Source organism: Dicentrarchus labrax, unplaced genomic scaffold (assembly GCF_905237075.1).
Source record: "Dicentrarchus labrax unplaced genomic scaffold, dlabrax2021, whole genome shotgun sequence".
NCBI lineage: Eukaryota > Metazoa > Chordata > Actinopteri > Moronidae > Dicentrarchus > Dicentrarchus labrax.
Window position 1 is genome coordinate 11,807,022 of NW_026136712.1, and position 26,160 is coordinate 11,833,181.

The 26,160-nt window shown below is 40.5% G+C and overlaps 1 protein-coding gene across 2 annotated transcripts; it reads left to right on the forward strand.

Moving 5' to 3' along the window:
- The first annotated feature begins 1,577 nt into the window (after positions 1 to 1,577).
- Positions 1,578 to 26,065, forward strand: erbb2 (erb-b2 receptor tyrosine kinase 2). 2 transcript variants are annotated; one of them, XM_051416626.1, is made up of 27 exons: positions 1,578 to 1,872; positions 9,740 to 9,891; positions 10,064 to 10,244; positions 10,447 to 10,584; positions 11,554 to 11,619; positions 11,730 to 11,845; positions 11,978 to 12,119; positions 12,436 to 12,564; positions 13,769 to 13,910; positions 14,588 to 14,661; positions 14,865 to 14,955; positions 15,527 to 15,729; positions 16,193 to 16,322; positions 17,206 to 17,296; positions 17,921 to 18,075; positions 18,154 to 18,201; positions 18,318 to 18,456; positions 18,631 to 18,753; positions 18,852 to 18,950; positions 19,041 to 19,226; positions 19,469 to 19,624; positions 19,714 to 19,789; positions 20,074 to 20,220; positions 20,434 to 20,531; positions 20,774 to 20,965; positions 22,033 to 22,426; positions 22,528 to 26,065. In XM_051416626.1, the coding sequence occupies exons 1-27, from the start codon at positions 1,800 to 1,802 to the stop codon at positions 22,893 to 22,895; spliced, it is 3,909 nt and encodes a 1,302-aa protein (XP_051272586.1). In that variant the 5' UTR covers positions 1,578 to 1,799; the 3' UTR covers positions 22,896 to 26,065. The 2 variants fall into 2 exon arrangements, with proteins under 2 accessions (XP_051272586.1, XP_051272588.1); XM_051416628.1 differs by having other exon boundaries at positions 22,036 to 22,426.
- The last annotated feature ends 95 nt before the right edge of the window (positions 26,066 to 26,160 follow it).

Below are 26,160 nucleotides of genomic sequence, written 5' to 3' on the forward strand. Positions count from 1 at the left end.
ACAGTTTTGCTACTATAAGTAAATGAGCTGAATACGTCTTACACTATTGGTGTTTGGTTCTTCATATTTGATACCTTACTCGACCTGTGAAGATAGTTAGGATGGTAAAACTGCCAACTACGAGGGTGCCAAGCAACTTATTCAGAGATCCCTTCCAAATGTTTTTGAGACATATAAAAATAATCTGCTTTAAATAGTTGGCCTCTACGTGCTTCTAAATGTAAATAGTTCTTAGTTCCTTGTGTGTTTTTATCTCAGAGGTGTATTGTAGTACTCATACTTAAAATCTGAATCACATATTGAAACAATTTTAATCTTAACCAGGGTTTGAACTGTTTAACCATTCACCTGTTGCCTGCAGCTGGTGCACTTTTTATGTTCTTTCGTCCCTGCCCTTCAGACAGTCTGAGTCTGCCACATGTCTATATACAGCATGCAGGATTTATACAACGATGATGATGATGATGATGATGATGATGATGATGATGATGATGATATGTACAAGTTAAAACACAGATCAATCATTTCAATTGAAGGAACGAAATGGAAAACACATTTTGGAGCACAGAGAGACTTTAAAGTTAAAACAAACCTACCAATATTGTGTTCTAATTGAAGGAGTAACAACTATGAGCGTTTTCAGTGATAAAACATACTCAAGCACTGTACTTAAATACAAATTTGAGATACTTTACTTAAATGTTAAGTACTATACTACTTACTTTACTTAATGCCACTTTCTACTTCTACTACACTCAAAATGCAAATCTTGTACTTTTTATTTCTCTACATGTATCTGACAGCTTTAGTTACTTCACCAATCTGTATAGAATAAATTAAGTGTTTAAGATGCTTTCTTATAAATTAAACTGTAATATATAGCAATATCAATAATTGTTATCAATTAATAATTACTATTTTATTAATCATTTGAGTTAATTTCTTAATGCAAAAACATTATGTGGTTCCAGATTCTCATATGTGGTGATGTGCTGCTTTTTCTTTTACCCGTTTTATAATTTTTTATCTCTTGGTGGGACAAAAGAAGAACTGTGAAGGTGTCACTTTGGGCTCTGGGTAGTTGTGGCAGCATTTCTAACTGTGTTGATATATATAATAATATAACATGTGGTTTCTGCCTTTACTGTTAATACTTTAAAGACATTTTACTGCTTTAATATTTTTATTTAAGTTCTCAATGCAGAGAACAGAGTTGTATTGCTTTTACTGAATTAAAGGATCTGAATACTTAAGATGAGATGTTCCTTTATTGATCCCCCATAGGAGAAACTCAAGTCAGAAACAGCAGCATAGGGGAATATAGTGCAAAAAGTACAATAAAGAACAACAAAATAAGAATATTATAAGATATAATAGAAAATATAAGACTATAATGAAAACTATATGTATTTGTAGTAAATATTTTGCGCAAACTGTACATGTGAAGTATATTTTGTGTACTTCTTCCACCGCTGAGTGCGTTACGGCAGCACTGCCCCGCAGATAACTTGAAGTGAGGGCGGGCTGAGTCAACCTGCCACTCCCAGCTCAGGCCTTCACGGGCGCGCGCCTCTGCTCGTGCGCACTGTCACGCTTCACAACCGACAGGCACGGAATTCCAGGGAGGAAGTCACTGAGATTGGGAAACGAACAACAACTGCAAAGGTGCCAAAAGGGGGGAAAAAAAGAGAAAGAACTAACGTGGAGACGAGAGGAAGTCAGAATACGGCGGCTCTTCATTGGGAACAGTGTAAATCTAAGTTTTGGGAATATGGACTAGAGGCGCGGGGTCTCAGCAGATGGAGGCGGCGAGAAGTTTGGTGTTTGTCGGGGCCGTGCTGCTCGGAGTGACGGGCGCGTTGGGCAGAGAAGGTGGGTAACTTTCACAGCTTTTCTCGCCTTTAATGCCTCCGCGGTTGGCAAAAATCTGTCTACATGGGATGTTACAGTAGAGTCTGCGGGTTGTTGTTTTTTTTTTTGTTGGGGGTTAATTAATCTTCGAGCTTCAGCTTGGCTCAAAGAAGGTTGATATTTCTGTCTGGGACTACATTCCTCCGTGAGTCCGCAGCCCTCGTCCTCTCCTCTGAGGCTCGTGGGATTTATGAAGCGCTGATTAGGAGAGAAACAAAAAAAAATCCCACCTGTCACAAAGTAGCCTCCACTGAGATTTACTGTGTGTACAGAAAACACCGTGTTTGCAACTTGAAGCAAGCTTTTTGTTGCACAAATAAACCCACTGGAGCGGAGTAGCGCTTGTAGTAGTAATAGTGAAACAGGTAAGAAGTATGAGAACCTGCTTTGCAGCTTGCGGGGACTCATAGGAACACGGACTGACTTGTGCGTGCAGGCGGACGTTGGGCTGTTTTTTTTTTTTTTGCTTCTACGCGTAAACAAAAACAAATGCTAGAATAACAGACAGCGCATTGTGTGCCAGGGATCATGACGATGTCAATTATTCACTTCTGGCCTTAAAGAGGACATTGTCTTGTAGAGGGCCACTTGTCACACTCGGAGCTTGAGTGCATGCCAGTAAAACAAGAGCTAACTGAAAGTGCGAACAACGCATATTTGCGAGATAATCCTACAAATAAGGGATTTTATTTTGAAAAAAGTGTTGAAAATGCTGAAGCAGAAGGGGCATTAAATGATGTGTTGACATGTAGGATCTCATCTTGGTTAGGTGTTTAATCAATTGAGTCCAGAAACCGTCAATGATCCCTTTTTCTTCTTTTTGATTACAATATAATAAAGTGAATATTTTTCAGGTTTAGACTAAAGCACTTTAAAGAAGTTACTGACAGTTTCCTCTTTTTATTTTTTGACATTTTAAAGCCCAATCAGTTGATCTCAATCATAAAACTGAGCCGTATTTGCATCCGTAGTCCATAGTTGTGGTTGCATGGGGGCCCTCCTCATTGACAGAGATCTATTTTAAGTGGAATCAAATATCAATACGCCTGGTCAGAGGAGTTTAAAAGCATTTAATATGTCACAAGCTAATGGAAAAAATATTGACATCTGAGAACACTTCCCAATACAGTCTTTATTGACATGTACTTTTGACAGTTGACCCCAGCTCTAACACGATAACCTGAAATATCCTTACGTCCTCTAACTAAAAACATATTGTAGTCTTTTGTCCTGTATCAGCTGCTGCCCCTCAACAACCACCATCACTACTACACACAGAAACAAAGCAAATAGTCACAGGTGAAGTGATTTCCAAATAGGTCTGCATTGTTGGTGGGAACAGGTTGGTGCACCTTTACTCCACAGTGATGATCTCTAAAGCATCAGTTCAGGGCGAACGCTGTGATTGGTCCGTGATCGAGTTGGGCCCAAGCGGATAAATCTGAGCAGCCTTTACTTTGAGTTATTACGTGTTATTATGTCAGTGTTTTCGTCCACACACACACACACACACACACACACACACACACATACATCATGTGGCCAACAAGGGTATGATTTCAAAGGTCAGCAGTGTAAGGTGTTGGTCCTTTTTTAAGTGAATTATTTCAGCAGCTTACCCCAGTGTGAGAACATATTTTGTGTTTGTGTTTGTGTGTGTGTGTGTGTGTGTGTGTGTGTGTGTGTGTGTTCGGTGGCCTCGGTATCCACAGGGTTCATGTCCTTGTTACGCTCCAGTGCCCACATTGAGCGAAACTCACAGCAAAGTGATTAAGTCCTACCGAACTGGCCTCGGTGGCAGGTTAACTCAGCCAGCCGTGACTCACCCGTCTACGCTGCTGTTGGTGATCTGACTGACTGAGCTGAGGAAGGGGCCGTCAGTGGAACTCATTATTGGCCTCAGAGGAAACTTTCAACACCTTTTTTTGTGTGCTTTTCTTGGGTTTGAGTTACCCAATCTTCAACCTGCATTTAATGTACACTGACACACATCAATACAGTTTTTAAATGATTCATAGCAGCTTTGTAAGGAGTAAACTATTTCTTCATAAAACCAAATCATCATGTTGATTTTCAGTGCACCCGTCTTCAGAGACCAGGTTTCTACTCGAGATCTGTGTTTTAGAGGAACAATGTCTGTTTGCGTCCTTTATCAATAGGTCATTTCCTGGTAGGTAGACTTGGGCACTGACTCAAAATGAAAATGAAATGATCATCTGGTGACCTAGGAGTTTAATACACTGACTATGTAATTGCAAAGTAACCGATCCAGCAGGGGCTCTTCGTTGCACGTCACCCCTCTTCTCTCTCCCCTCATTTGCTGTCACCTCTCTACTGTTGTATTCATAAATAAAGGCAAAAATGCCCAAAAAAGATTAAAATGTATCATTTCAGGTCCGTATTATCGTCGATCTATTCAGAAGAATCACATGTTGATAAAATAAGAAATACAGTTACTTGTTATTAGTTACTGACTAATGGCTTTGATAACTTGGTTAATAAATACTGTAGTAATGTGTTATAGACAGTGCTGTAGTGCTGGGTATATGGAGCATACCCGGTCAACATTGGGTATACCCACTTCTAAATCCCCTCTGATGCACATCTTTCAGTGTTTTTCTTTGGTTGGCAAAGGAATGACAGTCATTTTTATGAGTGGATGGAGTAAGGAATAAAGAATGCTTCACTGAAATTGTATAATTATGTAGTTCCTTCACCTGTACGGCCAGTACTGATTGCAAAATCTGCACCTCTTCTGTGACTAATGTTCATTTCATAATGATCCTGAACTCCCTGAAGTCAAGCAGCAGAAGTTAAGTGACAATGTTTAATACTGCTGGCCAATTTTTAAGTGAAGTATGGATGTCACTGTTTATAACACAGACTGTTTATCCTTTACTGGACAGGCTGCTCAAAATAAAACTGGGGCCTAGGTTAAGAGTATACCCACTTCTCCAGGCACCACTACACCACTGGTTATAGATCAATTACACGCATTAATAGGAGCAACTCTGGGGTTGCCAGGTTATAACAGTTATAAAGGACCAGTGTGTAAGATTTAGTGGCATCTAGCGGTGAAGTTTCAGACTGGCGTCTGCGTCTCTCGATGTGTGAACGGGCTGTAAAGTGTGTAGGATACACTTGCGCAAAAGGCCATATCTACAGCCAGTGTTTGGTTTGTCTGTTCTGGGCTACTGTAGAAACATGGCGGTTCAACACGGCTCCATGGAAGGCGACCCGTAATAATGGTTTATAAATTATCTGTAATGTAATGATAAATAGTAAATGATTCACGAACCATATAGTGACATGTTTTTCAATGTTTTCAATCATATTCCTCAAAATTAACTACAAAGGAACCAGTTAGATTATCAGCCATTAGTTAGTTAGTCAGCCATTATCATACAGACCAATACACACAGAACATCTGTTATGTAAACTGATAGTAACATTTCTCTCTAGACTCTTTGTCTACACTTTTAATGTACATTTCTTCCCTTTGAAATGAACTGTACATGTACATTTACTTGCAGATGCTTTCAAACTGTAGTAAATGTGTAAAAAAAAAACCAACTATGCAGGACATTCTGATGCGGTGGTGTCGTATGTGTTTGTAGTCGTGACAGAGCGAATGAGTGAGGAGTTCATGTCTGTAGCTACAGTACAGTACGGATCCTGTTCTGCTTGTCTGTTGAGCAATACCTGTTTTTTCTTCCTCGGCTGTAGAGTGAAGCGTAAGAAAGAATGTGTTCAGGGAGGTTGGGAGAAATTGGAAGTTTATGCAAGACATGTTGCTAGGATTAACGTTGCATTAGATTTAGGACCGACATGTTAGAGCTGAGGGATAATGAACTGACGGAGAAAGTCCTGTTGGATCAGCTTGTTCTGTTTGTGTTGAGCTTTGAAAGGATCTGATCCATTAGAGGAGAGTCTGGGCCAGAGGATCCTGTTGACTGTTCTGGTGCGGCACTCTGCTGGCTTTTCCCCACCATGGTTCAGTCTAACTCCTGCAATAGCATCACTACCACTGCTCCTGTCACTAACTGTACACAAACTGGTAAACACATGCACACTCCCTGTGCTAACTGGCACCCTGCCACACACAGGTGTGGCTTCAAGCTGGCTTAAAGTCTGCACACTGGTAGAAGACACAGTCAGTTTACAGGTTAAGATCAAATCAGTGAATATTTATTCTTATAAGATACAGTCTGTCATCACTAACCAGCCAGTAACTTCAAAAACAGTGGGGAAAGGCCTCCTAACTAGTGGGTAAAAAAATTACTAACAGTTTTAAACGAGGAATTAATCATTCAAGTCATTCATCAAGCAAAAAGGCCAAACATCCACCAGTTTAAGCTTATTAAATGCGATGCCTGACATTGCCATAGGCTCTAAAGGTGTGAATGTTTTTTGACATTTTATGGATCAAACCATTGATCACTTAAATTAAAAAAGGTCGCTGCCTTTAACAGGAGTGACGTATATGTTGTAACAGAGGCTGAACACTCCCTCCCCCCACACCTTTCCAACAACAGACAATACGACATTCACGTCCACTTCATGCAGCGATTGGCCAGCTGTACCATAACACAACACAAAGGTGAGAAAGTAAGCAAGGTTCAGATTTCTTCGTTAAGTTCCCTTTTTATTCTTTACACAACTACAGTGTCTCACATTGTTGTAAGAGAGCTCCAATCAGGATTTTTGGGCCAATTGCTGGTATCGACTGTTTTTTTATTTATGTATCAGCAGCTTTCATTGGACCAAAATAAATGCATCATCTGATCAGCCTTTTATAGAGACCACCGATCTATTTAGAACAAATATTAGCCGTTCTGCTTTTCACCCTACAACTCTGAGCACATTTGCCTTCCGATGAGGCTGGACAACATGTCATAGAAAAACTATTTCGTTCATTTCAAGTTCCTGTGATGCATTAAAATCTGCCTCAGGAATAATGGCAGAACACTGAATGAGATCACAGTGAATGCTAGATTGTTCTTGTAAGTGCAAAGGAGCAGGCGCTGATTTAAGAAATAACAGAAATGTTAAAAGCTTGCACTCCGAAGCCAAACTGAACATAGAAGGACTCGACTGTCATCAAGTAGTAAATGCTTAAAATGTGGACAAAAGGCAGGAAGTAGACATTCTCTCTCATTTCTCGTTAGCCACAGAAACACCTGACCAATGGAAGTTTCCAGAGCCAAGTTGCCATGATACGCTGTGCAGAAGCCAGTACTAATACGTGCACTAAACTGAGTGTGTGTGTGTGTGTGGCAGTCAATTGTTGTGCAGGTGATATTCTGGACACAGTGTGTCTTATGATCTGGAGGGTCACAGGTTAGTGTTGTGTCTTTGAACAAGACGCTGAACTACAACCCGGATTCTCTCGGTCCCCCCTCACTTGTGAAATGCATACACGTGTCATCTTTTAGACATGCAGAGACTCACATTCCTGTGAAATGACACTTTCCAGAGAGCAAAAAGAGTTGAACAACGGCTCATGGACTCTGACAAAATGAAATGAAATGGGGGCGACTTGAGGAGAAATTTACTTGGCTGTGAAACCAGGTAATAAAAAGATTTAGTGAGTGAATTTGGAAGAGGAAGGCAGGGATAGTGACATGACAGTGGGCCGATAGAGCTAAGTAAGTGATAAAAGAGAGTGTATTTTAGGCCACGGGGGGATGGAGGGGTGTGCAGCTCCTCACAAGGCCACGCACAGACACACAGGCGTTGCTGAGAGACTTTTGGAGAGCAAACAATGAGGGAATAAAAGGAGAGGAAGCTGAGAACTGGCTTTACACTCGCTTTTTAGAAATGGAAAATCTTCTCTGTTGTGCTTTCTGTTACGGCACATTTACCTAATCCCCAGAGCTGGAGCCGTCTGCGATGTTTGTGTATGTGTGTGGTAGTTTTGTTGCGAATCTGGGAGTCAGTTTCTGTTTAGATATTCTGTCTTACTAAAATGATTTAAATGCTGGAGAATAAAAGCACGACTACCCTCTTGGCTTAACTTGTAAAACTATTTTCCATGATGACATCACCGAAGGACGCCGTGATTAGTCATTTGATTCGATATTTGACACAAGCTGCAACGACTTGGTGTGTATTTTTGGCTGCGTCTCTATTAATCATAGACCCATTTGCTGCTGTAGCTTGCTGTCAGATTTTAATACGGACCTTATTTACACTATACCTACAGCTGAGATGCAGGGGCTGAAATATGGGTCAAGTTCTGAGTGCTCAGCCACCACCAGGAAACTTTACACGTGGCAGACGCACATACGTGATATCAGCGTGTCTAGAGCACATATCACCTTAGCCCAGTGTATCATGAAAATCACCCCCCTTCCTCCTGCCTGCCTGCCTGCACTTCCTGTTCCTCCGGTGATGTATCCATCCTGCCGTCTTTCCCTAAAGGAGGAACAGCGATATCACGGGGGGAGGAGGAGGAGGCTTCAATCAGGAAAAGTGGGTTGACTATTGAAGGGCTGTTGGAAGGTAGCCAGAGGAAGTCATTTATAACCCCAGCAGAGGAGGGACTGTCCACTGTGTGACTGCCTGCTAAAGCATGGGAGCTATGTGTGCGCGACAGCCCCCATGAATTGTAGCGCTGTATGACCCTGAATGTAATGCTGTGTGTGACCCACTGTGGGGAATCTGTGCTCTCTGCTGCCAGTGGAAAATATATCATATACACTAAGAGACAGACAGAGGCAGCGCAGATGGTGTGTGTTTCAGTGTAACCATTCAAGGCCACTTGTAAACAGTCGAAATACGTGGAAGTCCTTACAGTCATCATCATTGGGAGTTTCAATGCATATACATATACACATGTAAACATGTTTGAAAACTTTAGAAGTAAAAAAAATCAACTAATTAGATTCTTTATTTAAAGACTTTGTCTAGATCTCTCAGAGGTTACAATATTTTTTACTCAGTTTATGTGAACAGGTGAAGCAGAATAATCATCAGTCTCTTATTAACCACAGAACCACAGAAAAGTGGTCATAAAAATGAATTTAGTTTAGTTAAGTGCTGCAACTAATTATTATTTTTATTGTCATGTTATTTTTTAAATGAATTAAGTAATTGTTTAGTTTATAAAATGTAAGGTGGTGTCTTTAATTCCGTCCTGTTGTTTGACCAACGGTCGAAAACCCAAATATATTGAGTTTATAATGATATATAGCAGAAAATAGCAGCAGAAGTTTTGAGAAACATTTGAAATGTTTGGTAATGTTGCTTATGCATTATTTAAATAATGAATCATTTTAGAAATTGTCGGGCATTCATTTTTAATTAGCCAATTTTTCAGCACTAAACAGAATAATCAGCAGGACGTCTTCAGCACTTTAACAGGGATATGAGCTTATTGTCTGTTTTTTACTGGCCTCTGTGTTGTGAATGTATTTACAAGAGATCAAATCAATATTTTATATTTACTGTCAGTTTTTCTTTATTAAGTACTTGAATTGGGTCGCTCAGTTGTTACACAATCATGCTAAAAACCTCATGCACCAGTTAAGCTGCCAGCAACTATTTTGAGGAGTTAAAGGTGCTTTTTGAAATTTTCTTACTTTCGTTAAAAGTTGTTCTGACAATTGATTCTAGTTGCATTTGTGTGTCTCTTAATTGTGGATAAATATTCAGTCTAATGGAAGTTTTTTGCGTCCTTTCCTTTTTTTTTTAGGTGATACCTTTCTCTGTTCAAATGTATTTGAAAAACAATAAAACAGCATTAGCTGTTGAGAAGATGATAAAGGCTTTAAATAGTAGTTCACATAGAGGATGACGTCGGGGTCATGTGTTACGTGTGTTACAGTATGCCTGGGTACAGACATGAAGTTGGACCTGCCCTCCAGCCTGGAAAATCACTACGAGACCCTGAGGCTGCTCTACACTGGCTGCCAGGTCGTCCATGGCAACCTGGAGATTACACACCTTCACGGAAACCCTGATCTCTCCTTCTTAGAGGTATATACTGTAATAATGGCTACATAAAATGAGACAATAATACATTAGAAATGAGTTTGCAATATAACAGGTGATCCAGTACAGTGACCAATTTTAAAATAATGGATTTTAGAGATGGAAACAAGTTGCCCCGGTAGACTGATCCTTTTTTTCCTCTTCACCTCTTCTTCAGGGGATCGTGGAGGTACAGGGCTATGTGCTTGTGGCCCACGTGTCAGTGAATCTGGTGCCTTTGGAAAACCTTCGGATAATAAGAGGCAGTCAACTGTACAACTCCAGCTACGCCCTGGCTGTGCTGGATAACACTCTGAATGGACAGGGGCTCAGGACACTCCGGCTTCGTAACCTCACAGGTCAGATAATAATATATTACTAATAATATAGTAGAGCTCAGAGTTGCTAACAAGACTGGACTGAACTAGGGTTTAAACATGCTCAAATATATTGAGCTTATGTTTATTGGAAGATTGGAGTTTTATGCCCTCCTTTCATCCAGCATCTGATATCTACAGTGACAGTAAGTTGAGCTCCTCTTATGTATTGTCTCCTCTCTAGAGATCCTGTTGGGTGCGGTGTATATTTGGGGGAACCCCCAGCTGTGCTTCCCGGACCCCAAGACCATCGACTGGCATGACACTTTGGACGAGCATAACATCCACCAACTGCACCAACTGCAGCCTCGGTCCCCTAAATGTGAGCAGCTGATTGAAATATTGAACATCACATACAGGAAGATACATTTCACAATGTGCCACAATACAACACTTCAGCATCTGTAGGAAAAGAAAATTGACTTTCTTTACAGTTTACTGTACACATATACAAATGCACATTTACATTAAGTGGTCAAACAGCCAGACGCCCACTGGATTATGCAGGCACATTATGTAAAGGCATGTCTCTAGCAACACTGGCACTGTGGCAACTATTAGATGTTAGTCCAGACTGTAATATCTCAGTTGTCGGATGGATTGCTGTGAAATACTTTAGTACAGACATTCATTGTCATCAGACGATGGATCCTACGGATTTGGTGATCTCTTGAGTTTTCCTCTTGTGTTGTCATAAGAGTTTCATTTGTGGTTTTAGGTTGAAATATCTTCACAACCATAGAGACAGAACGCAGCATGTTATATTTTGACACTCCCACCAGAGGGGAAAACCATAGGTGCCACAATATGCACCAGAGAGAAAATGCTATACTGACAGTGAAATAAGTGAAATACTATGATGTATTCATCATTTAACCTAACATAGGGCTGTCATAGATGGAGACACTATATTGTCTATGGCTCACCATAAAGACCGGCAACAAAAGCCAATTTTTGCGACACCTCACGTTGCCTGTGCCTGTGCCAAAAATTAAACAATCCTTTCTTGCTTGCCCTCTCAACAAAGCTTGCTTTGCTCACTTCCGTTTCTCTTTCCGTGCACTGATTTCGCTTAATCTGAATAGCCAATCAAAGTGATGGCCCCACAAAAACAGACGGTCCGACATTGACCGACGCTCAGGGTGTCAGGGCCTTGAACGGCGCAAATATCTGACGTACAGCCCAACAGAGCTGCTTTAGACTCTTAGTTTTGTTTTTCTCTTTCTCTGTTAAATCGTTAAATTGTGGGATAAATGCTCAGCTCTCCTTATTTGTGTTTTCTCTGGTACAGGTCCAAATTGTTCCACTAAATGTAAGGCAGGGTGCTGGGGAGAAACTGAACAGGACTGCCAGACCGGTGGGTTAACATCATGTGCAGAATATTACAATATTTGGTTTTCGCTGGAAAATAATCCAGAACGAGTGATGTTCAGTTGAAAATGTTCACCTTTTCATCTTTGTTCAAAGTGACCCGAAAATTATGTGTGTCTGGCTGTCAACGGTGTAAAGGGCACCAGCCCAGTGACTGTTGTCACATGCAGTGTGCTGCTGGTTGCACTGGACCCAAAGACTCGGACTGTCTGGTAAATGATACACACCCACACACACACACACACATACGTATCAGATATTTGTTGTGGTTTTTTGTCTTGTGTTGTCAGACAATCTTTTGTTATTTCTGGTGTTAAATGTTTTGTCCCTCCTCTTCTCCCCAGGCTTGCCGTCACTTCAACGACAGCGGTGTGTGTAAGGAGAACTGTCCTGCTCCTACTATCTACGACACCGTCACCTTCCAGACCAAACCCAACCCAGACAAGAAGTTCAACTTTGGAGCCACCTGTGTCAAGACGTGTCCTTGTGAGAACTTATTTTGAAAATACCTTGTTTATCCAAAAAAGTGCTCAGCTAGTGGCCTCTATGCAGCTCCACTGGTGCACCTGATGATTAAATGACTTGCTATTGGACGCCTTGATGATTTTGGTTGCTAAAGGGAGAAAAGATGATTTATTTTCTTTCCTTGCCAAAATGTCCAACACACTCCAAGGATTCAAACATTTCAATGTCACATGTCTGCTTCCGTAATGCTTCAGGCTACCAACTTCCCATTTTATCATACCTTATTAATTTTCTTTTGTTGCAACGCCCTTTAAACACTTCGCCTCCCTGTCTGTAGATAACTATCTGGCTATGGAAGTGGCCTGTACTTTGGTTTGTCCCAAAGCCAACCAGGAAGTTATCGTCACACACCCTGATGGAGACGAGATGCAGGAATGTGATAAGTGTGAAGGAGACTGTCCTAAAGGTGGGTATTTATTTTTAGGTACATTTGTGATTAGTTAATTAGTGATTTTTTGGATTTCCGTGAACAGCACTGTCAGGGGTTTACAGAGAATGGTGAGAAAAAAAAACATCCAGTGAGCTGCAGTTCTGTGAGCAAAAACTCCTTGTTGCATAACTAATGTTCTGGATTACTTTTTAGTTACGCAGGTGATTTGTGTTACACGTACTGATGTATGACGACAGCGGTGCCAAGTTAACTAACTGGTTTCTGCAGTAGCTTGTTGTTGTGGTTACAACTGGGGTTTGTCTCTCAAATCAGGATTGGTAAATTTAGATTATTGAAATAATTTATTCGTAGTAAAACTAAGTACTTATTTTCTAGACATTAGGGGTTCCGCATTTACTCAGTGCTGCTTTGTCAGACCCCAGCTATCAAGCTAGCAAGTTATGCTACTGAACTGCATAAGTTTTCTTGAACTTTCTGGCCTTAGTTTGGACCTCTGTTGTTAGCCTTCAACAAAGCTATTTTTAAAGGTGCATTCACAACAAACACTGATTTAGCTCTTAATTTTCTAGTAAATGAAAGGAGGGGAGAAGCAGATTAAAGTAGGCTTAGTTTGTGAGTAAACACTAAACTAAGGTGGACAATTAAGAAGGTGAAATAAGAAATGAGCTACTAGAAATAGAAATATACCACCCTTCCTTCCATTTATTGTATGCCACTGTATAATTGTTAATATACTGCTCTGCTCCCAATAACCAGCGTAGGCTGCTCTGGTTTAAGTTGTGTCTCTAAGAGAGAGAGTGGAATATGATACTTTCTCATGTCTTAATTTTAATACTTAATACACAATGTTGTACTAATAGTTACATAGATATGGCTACACGATAAACAGAAGGCTTCAAATAGACCCAGTGATCGGTTTCAGTCGACACTGGTGATCATCCCCAAAATCCCTGATTGGCACCCTTAAAGATACATATCAGATCAGACAGGGTTTATTAAGGAATCATCAGTTGGGATTTCACCAGCTACTCCTTCACGTCATCGATACATGAATCCGCCAATCACTGTATACCCTTGTTGTTCAGTGCGATACACCATACAACATTTAATTCTATGCTGATGATATCCTGGTTCATATGAAAAGGTTGTTGAGTCATTATATTGGACATCAAGTTCATTTTCAAGATAAATTGGTTATAAGTTGTGATTTGTATTGCAGTGTGTTATGGTCTGGGTGTGGACAACCATGGTGTCATGGACAACCATGGTGTCACCATGGTAACATCTACTAATGTGGATCAGTTCAACAAGTGTAAGAAGATTTTTGGTAGTCTGGCTTTCCTCCCTCAGAGCTTTGCAAGGTAAGAGACACACGGGCCAGATATAGAACATGCATACAGTTTTAGCTCACAAAGATACTTCACAAATGACAAAATTAACTCAACTTAAACTTAACGTGCCCTTTAGTAACCACAAATAGTAGCTTGATACCCAAGACTTTACTGCCACAGCGCCACATCCCTCCTATTCAGCTCTTCAAATATTTGAGTAATATAGAGCAACATTTCAAGGCTTTGTGTAAGTCAAGGAGAAAGTTGCCACACATGCCAAACCCTTTAGATTACTGTATTCAATTCACTTCAAACATAGACATTTATGTTTTTCAGCTTTAAAGTATCTTTGTGTAGCAGAGAAAAAGAACTGCTTATGTGTCTTTTCTCCTCATTGTATTTTTTTATTTAAATGAAATCTAATTAAATCTCTGTGGGCGTTAATTAAAAGGTTGCTGGATTTGCCTACGTGACACCAGCTGAAGCTGAGATGCCAAATCCCTGATAAATGATCTTGCATAGTCCAACTGTTCACAATTTAAGTGTGAAATGTAAACACAAACTTGAGGAAACCTGCACCACTGGAGATTGTATCAGTAAATAGAGAGAGAAGAGAAGATCATTATCCAGAAACCATCAAATGATAGATTGATTCTTTTGTCTTGTGTGTTAAATTGTCATTTAAATCTTATGTTGTCATTGTTCAGGGACCCTGTGAGCAACACATCAGGCCTGACCCTTGAGCAACTGAGTGCCTTCAAGACACTGGAGGAGATTACAGGTACTGAACTATTCTTTTAAGCTTTTATCACAAAAAGAAAATCAGGTTATTCATTTTCAGCTTTATGTGACTCTTACATTTGAACTGAAATTAATTTCTCTAGTTCAGTCTAATTTTCCATGTATCACCACATAGAAGCCTGGTATACAGAGCACACTGTATCTCCTCAGATTTTATTATCTTTGTCTGATTCTGCTGTGCAGGTTATGTGTACATTGAGGCCTGGCCAGAAGAGTGGGCTAACTTGAGTGTGTTTGAGAACCTGAAGGTGATCAGAGGCAGGATGCTCTACAAGTAAGACTTTTAAACTTTTCTCTGCACGTCAGCATATTAACCTTGTTTTCTTGCACCATTGTTGTTGGTTTTTACTAAACTAAAATCAAAACTCACTCACTCTACTCTACAGGGTTTTTGCCATTGTGATTTCAGCTGCCTGCAGAATGTTTTATGCAGCTTTATACTGACACAGAAAATCTTACACTTGCACAGCTTGGTTCTTTGTGCTCAGTTTTTTTTTAATTATTTCTCTGCTTCAGTTGAGGCAGTTTGTTCACTTTCAGAGTTATAAAGGCTAATTATTAGCCAGGACAGCTGCTTTAACGCCAGTAAGGATGACAATAAAAGTCTATGGGAGACACGGTATCTAGTGTAGCATACTGAAATTAGGTCATACTAACAAATGTGAGATCTGTGATCTTTACTGTTGTAATTAAAGTTTCTTCCTTTCTGTTTTTCTTTCATTTGTGTTTTTCATTTGCTTCCATGTGAAGTGGTATTTATTTATTTGTGACTTGCTTGTAATTTTTCCAGCTTTCTTTATTATACTAGTGATAATTCCTTTTTTTGTTTTTCAAATTCTGTTCAGGGGTGTGTTTTCACTTGCCATTCAGAATCTACACATCCAGTCTCTTGGGTTGCGTTCACTACGCAGTGTCAGTGGAGGTCTGGTTCTGTTGCACAACAATTCCCAGCTGTGTTATACCAGTTCATTGCCCTGGGAGAGTCTCCTCCATCCCACCCAGGGACCCCACCGCATTGTCAGCAACAACCAGAACCCCCAAGTCTGTGGTAGGTGAACATAGCAGTGTCAAGGTCCATTACAGTTACTGTGTGTTGCACTTTGATCAGACACTTGTTATTTGGCAGCCGTCTCTATCCAAGTGAATACCTCAGCCAGATACAAGATTCAATTCCTTTTATTGTTCCAACACAAATCAAGCTGCAGAATATACTGTTTTAGGAACTGCATTTTAAACAACATTCATGGATGTGGTTGCAAGAGACAGTCGGCGCTTGTCTGCACAGTCCTTCTTGAGAATGTCTCTGTGCTTTTTTTTTGCAATTTTCTCATTAAAAATAGATTTAAACTCTATATTTTAAGCTCTCACAAACTGCCATAAAAATAAAGTTGAGAACAAACTCTGTAATGCAGTGTGATAGTAAGCCCTGTTAACTATTCAAGGAAGAGAAGACAACAAAAAATACAATGTGCATAATGCTCTCTTTTCTCTGTTTCTTTATGTGTTTTCAGAGGAAGAGGGACATGTTTGTCACCCACTGTGTGAGGGGGGCTGCTGGGGCCCGGGACCCAGCCAGTGTGTGTCCTGCAAAGCTTTCCAACGTGGCACTGAGTGTGTAGAGCAGTGTGACATCTATCAGGGGTAAGGAGGTTTGTGTGTGTGTTTGTGTAGGTGTGGCTGTACTAAATCAATAAAAAAGTCAAGTGATAATGTTCCAAATAATGTAGTACGCTATGTGTCATAATTCCCAAGAAAGCTTTCCAGTGGAATAAGCAAAACTAATAAGGTTCACTGCATTGGAAGCAAGTTACAAAGTAGTCTAAATAAATAAATCTGAAAACTTTTGGCTTAAATTGTCCCCTTTAGCAAATACATGTGATATGTATGGAATTGACAAATTTCCAAGATGACACAGAAGTAAAATAAATTAGTAGAGATCCATTTTGAATTTGTCAGTTTGATGATATATGTGCATGCTTCAGACAGCTTAAAATACCCAACTGATGATGTCATTCTACACAAAAAGCATGACTGGACATTTCATATGTGCTACAATTCAACAATTAATGTTGGTAATAATTATTGGACAAATAATTGGACAATAAAAAAGAGTCCTGGTTCTCTCAAAAAATATGTTTGTTGCTCATGTTAGCATTATTGTACTGTACAGATGTGAGAGTGGTATCGATCTTCTCATCTAACTCAGCAAAAAGTGAATGAAGCATATTTTCTTCTATTTTCTTAACAAATGAATATCATGGTATGATCCTATCATCACAATACGATGACACTGAAAGTTGATAAACAATAATAAACATTGTTGCTCAGCCCTTTGAGGTCCAGAGAAGTTATCTTGTGCAGGTCATCTGGTAAGGTTAACGTTGGCAGTGATTGGCAGCTGGGGCCCCCCTTTCTAAAAATGCATGTCCTTATGACAGTGTCAGGTGCTTTAGATAAGCATCCAACAAATGCCAGACAGTGTAATATGATGTTATCTTACATCCTTGCTGTGCTTGTGTTCCAGGTCTATACGTGAATACGCAGATGGACCTTTGTGCATTGCTTGTCACGCAGAGTGTCGATCTCTCAATGGCTCTGTCTCCTGTCATGGCCCGGTAAGATCCTTGTGTGGCTTACAGTCTTTCTGACTGTACAGTGCTAAATGGTATAATAATGATGAGTTTTATACCAAAATAAAATCTGAAAATGCCTCATCTACTAACTATCTACTAACCATAATGATGCTTGTTGTCCGACAAAAAGGGGTTAATTTTTTTCAGGCTGCAACTCATGGACAAGACGTCAGCATGTTCAATTATTGCCAGAACTGTGTAAAAGTCACTATTTTCAACATCGCCTGTTTGTTCAGTTCAAACATTACTTTTTTCTTTACAAATTGCCCAAAACTGCTGATTCCACTGACCCTGGAAGAGAAACATTTCATCATGGTCGAGTCCAAATGGCTCTCACTCCAATTCAGAATAGAGTATCTGTTTAATAAGTCAGTCTTTAAGGATATGTAATCCTTAGATAAAATAATAAGCAGGGGAGCTTTGTTGCATGCCATCTCCTTTTGCTCTTTCACAACGTTTCCTGCCTGTCTCTGCTGTAAAAACTGTCAGATAAACTCAAATATCTAATCTAGATAAAGTTATCTTATTATACCTGTGTGGATATGTGACATTTTTTTTTTTTTTTTTATAAATGTACTGAAATATTATTTATTTGTGTGTCTACAGGGTGCAGAACATTGCGCAGAGTGTAAAAAATACCAAGACGGTGAGTTTTGTGTGGATCACTGTCCCAGTGGTGTGAAGGAGGATCAGCAAACTGTGTGGAAGTACAGCAATGCCACAGGACACTGTCTGCCCTGCAACACCAACTGCACACTGTCGTAAGTGGACACACATCACAAACACAAACATACACTGCAGCGCACCAACAATAAAAAACTATTGTTTCTCTGTTTCAGCTGCACTGTGATGGATGAGAGAGGCTGTCCCGTTGATACCAGGACAGGGTGAGCTACTTTTTCTTCAACATCTTTTTCTGAATGAAATTGAACAAATTCAACCAGGATTTTTCTCACTTCTTCTAGGAATCAGAGCTGTGTTGAACTTGTTTTCTCTGTTTTAGAGCGGGTACAACCATCACGGCTGCAGTGGGTGGGGTGGTGCTCTTCTTCATCCTGCTGGCTCTGCTGGTCTTCTATCTGAGGAGGCAGAAAAAGCTAAAGAGGAAGGAGACAATGAGGAGGATCTTGCAAGAGCATGAGGTGGGCACAAATACAAGTACTGATGTTTTATCTTTTGCTGGAAGTTGAATACCAAATATAACCATGAGACATGGTTAATTTCTTTTAATTAAATATCAGTCAGTTCTTAGGTTGCCCTTGGGTTTAGTAGTGTCTAATGAAGGAATCTGCCATCTGCTTCCTTCATGTGTACAGCTGGTGGAGCCTCTAACACCCAGTGGTGCATCACCCAATCAGGCTCAGATGCGTATCCTGAAGGAAACTGAGTTGCAAAAACTCAGGGTGCTGGGTGCAGGGGCCTTTGGTACTGTTTACAAGGTATGTGAGACAGTATGACAGCACTGGTTGTTAATTAGATATTTAACTTTACATCTTTGGTGAGTTTTTTTTAAACGGTTTTGATGATTTGCTTTCAGGGAGTGTGGGCTCCTGATGGGGAAAATGTGAAAATACCAGTAGCCATCAAGGTGTTGCGTGAGAACACTTCCCCAAAGGCCAATAAAGAGATCCTTGATGTGAGTGCAAGCCAAATTCACACATTCACATTTATAGGACACATAAATAGAGTTGGCAAGCCCTGAAGATCTTCCCTCCATCTTTCCTAGGAGGCCTATGTGATGGCGGGAGTGGCCAGCCCGTACGTGTGTCGTCTGCTGGGGATTTGTCTCACTTCCACGGTGCAGCTGGTGACTCAGCTGATGCCGTACGGCTGCCTCCTCGACTACGTCAGGGAGAACAAGGATCGCATCGGGTCCCAGTTCCTCCTCAACTGGTGTGTCCAGATTGCCAAGGTATGAAACAACATCTTATCTTTTTGTTGGTTTAGGTGCACAAATTACAGTTTGTAGTAGTACTGAAATAAAAGTGTATACTTTTTAGAGGCAAAACGGCAGTGTCTGATTATCTTATTTTTCCTTTCAAATTTGATGTGGTATCAGCTTGTATATTTGTGGACACATGGATTTGTGGGTGATGGGTGTTTTGTGTGTGTGTGTGTGTGTGTGTGTGTGTGTGTGTGTGTGTGTTGGGGTAGGGGATGAGTTATCTGGAGGAAGTCCGACTGGTTCACAGAGATTTGGCTGCCCGCAATGTTCTGGTTAAGAACCCGAACCACGTGAAGATCACAGACTTCGGCCTGGCCCGTTTGCTCGATATAGACGAGACTGAATATCACGCTGATGGAGGGAAGGTAAGATGGGGCTGTGACTGAAGGACATTTGAACGTTCACAATTATTTATTTATTTATTTAAACTCATGTTCTGTATCTATGTTTCTAGGTGCCGATTAAATGGATGGCCCTGGAGTCAATTCTGCACAGGAAGTTCACTCATCAGAGTGACGTCTGGAGCTACGGTTAGTATGACGGCTGGAAATGACATTACAAAAAACTGTGGAGGCATTTTTGGAAGTTGGGTTTCCATGGGTTTACAAATTGTTGTAAATCCCTGTTGGAGAAATAAATAGATGTTTATATGGTGGCTTAAATGTTTAATTTTAAATTCTGACACACTGATTTTACATATAGCTTAGTTTCATGCCATCTCTATGTATCATTAGTAACTGATCAGTTCCATTTAGGTAGAGATTTTATTTCAGAGTAAAAGTAACACTGTTGTAATCGTACTTTTCTTTCTCAGGGGTGACGGTCTGGGAGCTGATGACGTTTGGTGCTAAACCCTACGACATGATCCCAGCGAGAGAAATCCCAGATGTTTTAGAAGGAGGAGAACGGCTTCCTCAGCCTCTCATCTGCACCATCGACGTCTACATGATCATGGTCAAATGTCAGTAGTTGCAGTGTTGAGCTTTGTTTAATCTGATTTTAATAAACCAATAGGATGATTAATAGGGAAACTATACATGGATATGGCCTTTATTTATGACGCCTATTACGTTTTACATAGTTGCCATTATTACTTGTACCTAACAGAGGTGCATGTTTGTGGTTAGTGTTGAATATGACTGATTGACGTCTTAATGTTGTGTTTGGACGATAGGTTGGATGATTGACCCAGAGAGCAGGCCGAGGTTCAAAGATCTAGTGAATGATTTTAGTGCCATGGCCAGAGATCCACCTCGCTATGTAGTCATTCAGGTACAGTACGTGTGTTTCATGTTGCAAATGTTTTACTTTTGTGGGACTGTGCTTACGGTACGTTATCATGTAATGCTTGTATCACAAACTTTGTAGCACAATTAGTATAAAACTTTCAACAGTGCTGCTTTTTTGGCCTGGATTTCCTTGAAAACTTAAAATTAATGCACAAATAAATTATGATAAATAAAGGCTTACTTTCACATTTGTTCTGTGTTTTCCTTTTGTGTTGTTTTTTGAAGAACGACGAGCAAATGAGCATGTCCAGCCCAGTGGACAGCCAGTTCTTCCGGATGCTTCTGGAGGAGGAAGGGAACAATATGAGGGAACTGCTGGATGCTGAGGAGTATCTGGTACCTCAGCCTAACCACTTCCCCAGGACTCACGGAGACGGCACTCAAGCCAACGGACCATCCAGACACCAGTCATACAGGGTCAGTGGTGAAGTTTAGGTTTGGATTGCTTTGTGTTCTCATTCTGGGCTTTTTACTGTACAGATTTATACAAACAAACCATAGCTGGTGAGTCAGAGCTTAGCTAGTCAGATCCAAGCAATAAATACACATGTTGTTGTTTAATCATTCTTTATGTGCAAGTATGTCTTCAGCCATCCTAGCAGCATCGCTCTAGAGATCACAATGAAGGTCGGAGTGAAATGTCTTTGGTACAGTATATAAACGGTTCCCAGAGGGAACTGACTTTGGTGATCCATTGACTTTTCCTCTAGCACCACCATGAGCTAAGCTGAGTTTTGAATAAATGTCTCAACAACTACTTTAGTTACCTGTTAACTTTTCAGCACCATTATGAGGTCAAAACTTCACTTTATCAAGTGCTTTGGTTTATGACAAAATACCTGCAAAACTAATAACATTCCCATCAGCCTCAGCTGTACTTGGTAGCCTGTTAGCATGGCTGTGTAGACTATTGTTTTCTATGTGTTTGTTTTTGTGATTAATTATGTTTTGTTTGTAAAAGGGGAAGCACCATTGCACTCAATGAAGTGATAAGGCCCTTGTTATCCTCCCATCAACCCACGCCACCCCCACCCTCTAACCCCCTAACAAGATGAACCAAGGCAGTGTACATAGATAAAACACAAAAAGATGGAAACAAATATTAGCAGAGCTACCAGTACAACCTGTCCATTGCTCCCTACCCATCCCCCCAGAATCCCATGACATACATACTCTTGTTTTGTTTAAAGCATTACAGGTGTTTTTTTTGCTTTGTTGTATGACTTAATTCTAGTTGGCCAGTCGGCTAACCCTAAAGAGATAAGTAATAGCATCATGTTTTGTTGAGAGACACGGCTGTAGAGGAGGTTTTGAAATGGATTTCAAACCAGCTGTAATTTTTTGCTGTCAATGCTAGATAAAATCTGATTTCAATTGAAGTATAATATGAGCTGAGCTGTTTGGACATGTAGCAGCTGTGGACACTTGAGAACCTTTGAACCTTGTCTATTTGTACACATCATTTATCTCACCTCTCTCTCCAGCAGAGCAGAGATCAGGGCTTAGATGTTGAGCCCTCTGTCGTCGGCGGCCCTCGTAGCATGTACTCCTCCCAGAGCACTCTTGGCCGCAGCCAGTACCCTACCTTACCTTTAGGAGCCAGCACCTCCAACGGCCTGTGGAGTCCCCAGTACCCAATGCTGGCTCGCAGCCCCTCGGCCGGGGGCCAGTCTGACTCAGTCTTCCTCGACGGGCCTCCAGACGACCCCTCACTGCCCCCGGCCAGCCCCGGACGCTACTCCAAAGACCCCACCTACTCCAACGGGAGTCAGGGTGATCTGGAGACAGACGGGCCAAATGGCTTTCATCATCCTCATCACCTTCATCACTCACTGCCCAGACGGATTCATGGTTATAATCACAATCATGCTTTGCCAGGTGAGCAGGAGATTGCTTCCGCTGTAGGCTCTCTAAAAGGAAGTGTTTGATCCTTAAATCTTGTTTTGTTCTGACTTTTCTTTCTTCGCTCATTTGTTCAGAATACGTCAACCAGGAGATTCAGGATCTCAGGCCAGGGATCACAGAGCGGCCCAGCACGCTTCCTCGTAAAGGCTCCAGAGTGGACCGACGGCTCCCTAATGGCCTGAGCTCTGGGCAAAGCGTGGAAAACCCGGGATACTTGGTCCCCACGAGCGTCGTGATCCCCACTTCTCCAGCGTTTGACAACCCTTACTACTTGGACCTTGTGGCCAAAGCCAAAGCTGTAGCTGGGGCTTCAGCGGCTGACGGCTCCGAGGCACTGGAGAGAGACGGAGAAGTGCCCAGGCATGTGAACGGGTTTGTGACCCCCACGGCAGAGAATCCAGAGTATCTGGGACTAGCAGACACCTGGAGTGGATATACTTGAGGAGAGGGACTGGGAGTAATGTGATGAACTCCAGGAGTCACAGATTGGGTTCTACTGAGTGAGAGAAAGAGAAGATGAATATTTGTGTGACGGAAATGAGCTGGGTGTGTGATTGATATTGGGTATGTGCATGTGGAAGCGAATCTTCTCTCGATATTGAGTGAAGCACCTGAATCCAAACCGGTCGAGGTTGTCCAGGAAAATCACCAAATCACCCAGCTGTGACACACAGTGACTCAAAACATTGTAGCATTAATTTGGTGGCAACATTTGCGCAATCTGCGCTCTCTACCTGACTGTTAAGTGCCAAAAAAAAAAAGTTCACGTAGTCTCTGTATATAACTCAGTACTTGATAAGCAAAGGAGTTCACTTTGTCAAAACCCATCATGGTACGAGAAGGGTCAGATTATCACAGAATCCAACATTTGACTGTATTAATGAATGCTGATTTTTTTTTAAATGTTCCTCTTCTTTTAACTTTTAATGTCTCTGGTTATTTCTTCTACATGTGAAGCATTTTCTTTTTTGTATTCCCTTCAGTTCCCTTGTGCGTCTTGATGTGCTACTCAGCCCAGCTAAAGAGAGAAAAAAACATATAGAACACTTTGACAAAGTGAGCCATAATGTGCATTGAAGGTGATGTTTAGTATTCTGGTCACTTTGTCTCTGACCTGATGGGGGTCTTCAACACACTCAAAGCCATTTTGTTTTGGCCAGAGAAGGCCCTGCAGCCCATCTGGCCAGTAGACATGCTCCCTGAAAGAAAGGCATCCTGTATTGAGAAGACAGAGGCATTGTGCCACACTGATGTATGTGGTTGTTAGTGTCTGTGGCTGCAGCTACTTTGTGGTACGGCAGTTGAGATACGAGGTACTAGCAGACTCTTTTAGCTACAAAAATCTCAAAAAATATGTTTTTGTTCTCAAGAGAAAGTGTACTTGAAACTATGTTAGAGCCAACTATTCAGGGATTTACGATTTTGCAAAGAATTAGGGGAGATTACGCGCATTTTAAATTATGCACAATGCACTACATGTTAGGATATTGCATATGCCCCCCAGGCTTGTGTTATCACAATGAGCCTTTTGGTTTTGGTGGCCTTTCACTATGCAAGAAGGCACTATTAGCTTTTGGTGAGTATATTTCCCAAGAAGTGAAGAATTTGCATGTATATGTACATGTGTGTTTGCTATCCCTGTATGGAACAAAAAGTAGTACTACTGTTTGTGTTTATGTGTAAAAGTGAGGAATGCACTGGACACTGGAGCTGAATGTGAATCTGAGGAGGCGAAAACATTGCGCTGCTCGGTTTGGATAATCAATGCATGGCTCAAATTCCACTCAGCGAGAACACACTGGCATCCCAGTTAATAATGAACGGCATTTTTTGAAGTGTCTTTTTTTTCCCTTCATGTTAACTTGTGTTGGGCTGGGGGAGGTCAAAAGCAAGTCAATGGAGCCATTGTCTGACCCTCATGTCCTTGTTGGAAAGTCAGTGCTCTCCCAACTCGCACGTCCCAACGACTGATGGTGTCAGAGCTTTGAAAAGAGAGAAACAGAGTTTTCCTCTGCAGAGGTTTGAAACTCAGCAGCAGAATGTGGTTCAGTGTTTGGGGCTCGAAAATCCTGTACAAGTCTTGAAACAATTGACTGGGTTGTTGAAATGTGCACAACCCTCCACAACCCGCTACCCCCCGCATCAACATGTCAACTTTACTCTGAAAGTCTTTGGGAAATGTTCTGTTATCTTGATGTTCTCATACGGGTTTTGAAGAGTTTTGTTCTGGAAAAGGATCTCTAAAAAAATTATACCTACAACAATTTCTTATATAAAAATAAATGTTTTATGCATGTTTTTATAAAAAAAACATGTTAAGATTTTATTTTAATACCCAAACTATCACATATTGACACTGTTTAAGATGGAATTATTGATTAATAAGATTCAAATAAGTTTATTTCATGTTTATATATAATGGATATACAGTAGCCTTTAATGTTTTGGAATGAAACCCTTCATATATATTGTTGCTGTCAGGTGAAGACCTCATATCTCCACACAGTTAATCTTTTTAGGAGAAAAGCAGACTTTATATTGACAAAAATATATTTTTGCATTCATGTTGTGATATTTACAACCCATAGAGAAAATTTTTTATATTACCCAATATTGCCATTGAATCCTTAAAATTTCCAAAAATAAAGTGTAAAGTGTGAGAAGATTTGGGGATTTTGGAGCGCTGAAAAAAACAGTAAGTACCTAAAAAGGTCTCCGCTGGAGATACAAGGTTTTCACTGGATCATAACAATATTATAGCACAGCTTACAGATGTTCAGCCTTCCTTCAAAGTATCTCTTCTGAATATTGTGAGACCACATCCTTTTTTGTATAATCAGAATGAATGTACTGGCGTTTACACTATAGTGTCATCTTGTATAAAATGTCTCATTTAGCACACACACATTACCCAGGAATCTCACTGATCGGGGGTGTCTCTACCTGCTGTCCTCCTTAAACCCAGGTGTGTTCTTTCTCTAGTTGGTCCTGTACTTGGACACAGTTATTTTTATATTAAAACCAGTACAGAGCCTGAGGACTGGCACCAGTCACGGTCTGGTGGCTTTTTGATTTACAGTAACATATTAAATCTTCTGCCATTCTCTCTGTTGAAGTGTTCTTGGGGAAAAAACGCCTAAGAGTAAACTAAAGGATAGGGTGGCTGTTTTTTTAATAAGATTGTTTTCATCCAGGAGTAACCGCAAGAGGAAGGAAGGAACAGTTAACTAATGGGAGTGTGCTGAAGGTTTTATAAAAATTAAATATCTGTAATTTACATTTTGAAGAAAATATATCTTTTGTACTTTCCTTGTGAATATTGTTTTTCGTTTGTTTGTGTGATTGTGACAGAATATGAGTAATAACCATTTTATTGGGAGTTTTTAATGCATCCTTTTCTATTTGGTCAGTAAGTCCCGTAATGTAAATGTGTATATAAATGAAAACAATCTCTTTGGTAGCTAATTTGATTGAATAAATTGTGACCAGTTGCTCTGCTGTGGAGGGAGGGTGGAGTAAATACATAAGAAAATATTTTATGAAGAAATGGTCATTTTTATATGGAATTGTTTGCATACATTATGTGTGTCATTAAAATCATAAAACACTCAAGCATTCTGTTTTCTGATCATTTACAGAGTATTCAGTTCTCTTTCCTCTCATTCTTTTTAACACTCGACCTCTTTTATGTAAACCGGATTAAATCC

Excerpts from the sequence above, each read along its gene's own strand:
- erbb2 (XM_051416626.1), top strand. The coding sequence starts at position 1,800 with ATGGAGGCGGCGAGAAGTTTGGTGTTTGTCGGGGCCGTGCTGCTCGGA. Across the intron at positions 1,873-9,739 it reads GGGCGCGTTGGGCAGAGAAG|TATGCCTGGGTACAGACATG; the intron begins GTGGGTAACTTT and ends CGTGTGTTACAG. Across the intron at positions 16,323-17,205 it reads CAGTGTGACATCTATCAGGG|GTCTATACGTGAATACGCAG; the intron begins GTAAGGAGGTTT and ends CTTGTGTTCCAG.